General features: G+C 44.6%; 1 protein-coding gene across 1 annotated transcript in view; it reads left to right on the top strand.

Moving 5' to 3' along the window:
- Positions 1-3,339: 3,339 nt before the first annotated feature.
- The window catches only part of TRABD2A (TraB domain containing 2A), a 72,447-nt gene continuing 69,786 nt past the window's right edge, over positions 3,340-6,000 (top strand). Inside the window, exon 1 of the mRNA XM_081894381.1 lies at positions 3,340-3,456. Within this exon, the coding sequence (XP_081750507.1) occupies positions 3,448-3,456 (9 nt within the window). The 5' untranslated portion in view covers positions 3,340-3,447. The remainder of the gene's footprint in view (positions 3,457-6,000) is intronic.

Below are 6,000 nucleotides of genomic sequence, written 5' to 3'. Positions count from 1 at the left end.
TCATAGCGCCTCTCCTCATATCCCACTCAGTGCGTGGACATCAGGCTCTTCCCTATGCATTTATTGGGCTATTACATTACAAACAAACACAGAACACTGAACTGTCCCTTTAGTTTCCCAGTTCTACTTTTCAAAACTTGTCTTAATTCCTTTCTCACCCATTGATGCTTCCCTCATCTTTATTGTTGTTTCCCTTAAAACCTACATGCACCAGCCGTGCTAGTCAGCGCTACTTTTTCTTTTTCTGTGAAGAAAAGTAATAGGAAATAATTTCTTTTTATCTTCTCTTTATGCACTGATGTTTGAGGCTTGGCTATGGGGTGCTGCTGTTGTTTTTGCCATTCTTGATCCAGGCAGGAGGATTAATGCAATTCAGCACTCGCTGCTCTCTGGCCATGTTCTGCCTCCGCATGCCCTTTCAGCGCCTAAGAGATTTATTTTTGTTTAGCTTTCTTTCTCCATTCACTTTGAGGTGACTATTATTAAAATGTGTTTAGAGTACACTCTTTCCTCTTTATTTTGAGCTTCTGGCTGACTACGCTTGGTAATTACATGTAACCACTTCACTTTGTAATATATTCCCCATATTTCCCTTCCAGCTGACCTAACACTTTCATACAGTAACATACTACAAAGTTCAGTCACCCCTTTTTATCTGAAGGCGTAAATGGGCCTCTGTTGCTTCTGCATCTTTGAAATCCACATCAGTCCTTCTAAGCAAACTTCTTTTCAAATGCAGATAACGTGGAGGACTCAGAACTCCCGCCCCTTGCCCCTTAGTCCAAGGGAAAGCGCTTGTCTCCACTCCTCGGCAGCGCATGTTGCTTAATATCCACTTGCCATTTAAAATAAAATTTGCAGTACCAATGTGCAAATTTGCAAGGGAACATTGTTGTACTCTAAACTGAGCTTGGTTACAGCAGGAGAAGTTTGAACTGATTTGATTACGGACCATTCCAAAGTTTGAATTCGTGGTGCATTTGAAAGTTTGTAGTTGCTCAAAGTGGAGAAAATGTCACATTTGTTTTGTAGTCCACTGCTGCTCTTAGAATAAACATGTTGGTTTGTTCTTGGGCATGCTTTGGGGGAGAAATAACAGTTCTGTACATTTTCGGCATAATGTGCTGGGTACCTATTGGCTAGCGCCTACAACATCACCAACACTATCTCTGGATTTGGGGAAGTAAAGAATTAACACACCTGTCTGGACATCTCTTTAAAAAAGAGGGACATCTATCTGGCACACATGGAACTGAAACTCAGGATTTATTTTTGCATGAATATCACAGGATATAAGCAAATCCACCTTCTGAACAGGCACAAGTTGGGGGGGAACTATTCTGCATGGCTAGGATGTGGCCGTATTATTGGAAAACAATGACCTAAGCAGGGACTGGCCAGTAGAAGTTTGTTTGGAAGAAGTTTAGGCATGGAGATTTACAGTAGTCCATAAAGACTTGCATCTGTTGATCATGCTTTCATGAGAAAGGGCTGACAATTCAGCCCTATATTTGTATGACTGGACACTTAACACCGCATACCGGTGAATGCTAATGCATATAGCAAAATTTTGTTTGGGTTGCCTACATTTTTCCAGGTTAACCTTCTACTCTACTCATAATTAGACTTACAGGAGCCATCCATCAGGCCATGGAGGACAGCTCTTCCTTGCTTTAACTAAAAGGGCACTCAGCCAAGGATGCTTGGCTTGACAGGTCAGGCAGTTCTACAGTGCTACTGCTAATGCCCAGTGAACTTGGACAGTTCCTCAAATCTGCTGTCTTGTTAAGAGGAGCGTGTCTTACAGAAATCTTCCAAGGGGTTCCGTGTATTTATGTTCACAACTTTCCAGTGGTAGAGGCCACTTCTTAACTAAAGGACAAACCAAATTGCACAGAAAGATTTGAAAGTGCTTTAACCTGGTTGCTAAACACAACGGCATATTTAATTAGATATTCACAGTTTGTGGCTGGGTTTTCATTCTTGAATACTTCGCAGACCGCTTGAATATTTTGCATCTTTTGTGGGCAAAACAAAACCAACCAACCCCCACTATGCCCTAAAGCTGGGTGGGAAGAAAGGGACATCTGTAACCGTTCACCTGGGAGCAAGTCCCCTTAGAAAATGATAGACCCTCTCCATATTCCTGCTTAAGGGAGACATCAGTTGTTTTGTGACATTAGAAGCCATTACACCAAAAGGTCTCAGACCTTTTTGCATGCCTGCAAACCAACACAGTTCATGCCTTATTGCAGCTAAAGGTTGCAGCCTTCATCATCCCTGACCCTTGGCCATGCTGGCTAGGACTGATCGTGGTTCTCCATGCATTGTTTACAGAAGTGCATACATTAGAGTGCACCAAAATGAAGGTATTGGTGAAAATAATATGCCAAAATGCATTATATTAGGGAAAACTGCTTGCAAAAATCTGTGTATTAGTCAAAACTGCATATGAAAATCTGTTTCTTAGGAGAACATGCAGATGAATTTTCATGAGGAGTTTTTTTTTTTTAATTGCAAATTGCTGCAGAACATGGAGAACTGGATTTGAGATTGGAAGTATGAGAAGCTGAGAGAACCAAAACAAGTCAGTTCCTTCCAGGTGTTTCTTGAAGGTGCAATGCGTGAACACAAGGGTTCACATGTGCATAATGTTATCATATTGGATTAGTTTGATGGTGTTGGTCTTTCCCACCAAATCAGCCACCATCCTTCCTGGTGGGATGGCAAATGTTTGTGAAAGACTTGTGCAATCATCGCTACCCACGGTTGAGTTATATACCAGCATGCCCCTATAGCTTAAAATTATACCGCATGGAAGCTGTTTCTATGCTGCTGAGAGCATGTATTATTGGGGCTTGACTCTCATAGTAATCAGTGGAGTGTACTTCTGAGTACATAAGATTAGACTTCCAGTCTCATTAATTTTGTTGGGAAAGTTAAGCAGCAGCTCAGTTTCAGTCCCAATGTACGTTTATCTGAATAGAACCAAAACGGCTCAATGAGCTTGGTTGTTTCTGATTCCAAGCTTCCATCTACAGCCTTCTAATGATTCAATTTCATAATTTCCACTTCATTTCCAATAATCTTGTTAAGCATTCATGATACACACAGTGGTTAAATTATGCTGCTTTTTCAATCCAAAAGTCCAGTTTGCCAGAACATGTTGGTGTGGGGAAAATTCATGCTTCCCCTCAATTTTGTTTGAAGAAAGCATCAATTCCTAACTTTTATGCATTCCAAAGTATTGCCTAATGGCCTGATCCCAAGACTTTCTGTACCAGCACGTAAGTGACCAGGAGAGAGCGCCTTGATTGTGGTTCCAGCTGAATGTCATAAATCATGCTAGAACATCACTGTTCCATGGAGATAAGTCTAGCATTACTTTCAGAAATGCTGACAAAAATAATATATAGGGTAGGTAATCCATGATATACACCCATCCAGATGGGCAAGGTATAATTATTATTATTATTATTATTATTATTATTATTATTATTATTATTATTATTATTATTAAATGCCTACTTTTAGAAAATAAAAGGCACATTTCTGTTAATTTTCACTAAAGTCAAAATCTTAGGGTTACAACGGGGGTGGTTCATGTCAGCTTCCTGGACTGAGAGTTGTTTCAGAAGCTGCTAACCTTCTAACTCACATTGTCCAACTCTCCAGGGGCATAGTGCAGGGGATACCAATGGGTCCATGGCCCTGAATGCAGATTTTTGAGGGGATGCGAAGCAGACGCCCATGGCAGGCACCCCCAGCCCATCTCCCACTGTCAGAGGAACCAACTCTCATGGAGAGAGACTCAGCCTTGCTTGGCTCTGGTGCGTGGGTCGCTCTGGTGGTGTCTGTGGTGAGGGCTGTGGTGCCCCGGCAGGATCCTTGACCCTCTGCACTCCAATATTCAGAAAATGGAAGCCAGTAACTCTAAAACATATATGCAACATGCATGTTTATTCATATGTAAGTTTCATTTAGTGAAGAGCACAATTCAAGAGCGCAATTTAAGAGTATGTTTCCGAGTGTGCTGGGGTAACCCATGAAATGCGGTCCAGGACTGGTCCAGAATCCGAAGGTTCCGCTGGGAGTCAGTCCGACAGGGCCGAGGCAGGACACAAGGCAGGAAACCAGGCAAGAACAGGTACAGGATCTCAGGCAGGATCTAGCAAACAGCAATGTTGCTCCCGCAACCTGGGACGGGGTCCGACACATAGCTGTCAACGTTTCCCTTTTTTTAAGGGAAATTCCCTTATTCCGAATAGGATTCCTCACAAGAAAAGGGAAAAGTTGACAGCTATGGTTCGACAGCCTTTTATCTTTGTCAGGGTAGCGCCGGTCCTGATCCCCTGGTGACTCACCTCCCTGTTTCGCCCAAAGACGAGCACTCCTCCTGCGAGTACTCAGGTCTCTCCTTTCAGACCTTAGTCTCTGCAGGTTGGGAGACATCGGTGGGTTACTAGACCCAGGGGCCACCTCAGTCTCCCCTGACCAAGCCTGTAGTGGAGCAGCTGTAAGTGATGGCCCAGCTGAAGGCAACGAGGTAATCTCCGCATCTGGAGCCAGGGCAGGCTCAGGCCCCTGACTCAGCCCAGCTGGTGTTTGTTGCAGGGGAACCTGTGCAGACTGGGACTTTTCAGGATCAGGCCCCAGACTTGGTTCATATGATGCCTGAGGCAAAGGATCTGGTGCAGACAGAGACTCCTCTGGTTCCGAGTCCGAGCCTGAGTCCCAGGCCATCACACAGAGCACAATTCAGAGTGTTGGTACTGATCTTTAAAGCTCTAAACTGCCTTGGCCCAGTATACCTGAAGGAGCGTCTCCACTCTAATCGTTCAGCCCGGACACTGAGGTCCGGCTCCGAGGGACTTCTGGAGGTTCCCTTACTGCGAGAAGTGAGGTTACAGGGAACCAGGCAGAGGGGCTTCTTGGCAGTGCCGCCCGCCCTGTGGAACGCCCTTCCACCAGATGTCCAGGAAATAAACAACCATCTTGACTTTCAGAAGACATTTGAAGGCACCCCTGTTTAGGGAAATTTTTAATGTTTTAGGTCTTATCGTGTTTTTAATATTCTGTTGAGAGCCACCCAGAGTGGTTGGGGAAACTCAGTCAAATGGGCAGGGTATAAATAAATAAATAAAAATAATTAATATTATTGGTGAAGTAAAACTGTTGCATTAGCAGCACCAAAGTGATCTCCCCAGGGCACAAGCCTGGGCAGTTGATATTGCAAAGACATTCATCAGAGCAGGGGGGGGGGACTGGAACTCCTGCCTTTGCAGAGTGTTGCTTTCTTTCTTTGCTAGAGCTGGACGCAATCATTATGCAAAATGTGCTAGAATTTGTGTGCAGCAAATGAGAGAACTAAACGGAAAGTTTCAAGGAGCTGACAACGCGATGAAGGAGGCCATTTCACTTCGAGAAGATGGAACAAGACGTGGGCTGGTATTTGGGCAGATGTGTTCGTAGAGCAAGCATTTATGAAATCTTCCAAAGCTGTGGAGGGATGACATATGGAGGAAGGATGACAAAAAGCCAAAGAGCCATGTGGATCTGGAGTCTTGTCATCTGTGCGTCAAGCGTCTTGACAGGGATTGCTAGATGTGGCAGTGAGTAAAGCGTTGATCTGTCTGAAGCAAGGCTGTCAAGAGATTTGAAAGACTTCTGCAAGATCCAAAAAAGGAGGAGAAGGTGAGTGCTGATGAAGCAGAGCCTTCTCCAGTAGTAGCATTCATCTTTGCTGACATGAGAATGGTGGTGTTAAGAACTCAATCTAGCACAGGGGTAGGCAACCTAAGGCCCATGGGTCACAAGCGGCCCACAGGGGGTCATTTAAGCAGCCCCTGAACTGAGCTGCCCACTCGGCGAGTCCCTGCATGCTGTGCTAAACCGGAAATCGCGTCTGCGCAGGCGCCGAAAATCGCAGGTGGGCGCACAGTCCACGGAGCGAGCTGCGCTAGAGTGAACCAGCCCAGGCAAGGTAAACCTTGCCAACAA

Source organism: Podarcis melisellensis, assembly GCF_964234715.1.
Source record: "Podarcis melisellensis genome assembly, chromosome: 17".
Classification (NCBI taxonomy): Eukaryota; Metazoa; Chordata; class Lepidosauria; order Squamata; family Lacertidae; genus Podarcis; species Podarcis melisellensis.
Note: the sequence above shows the minus strand (reverse complement) of the source record. Positions and strands in the feature narration are given on the sequence as shown.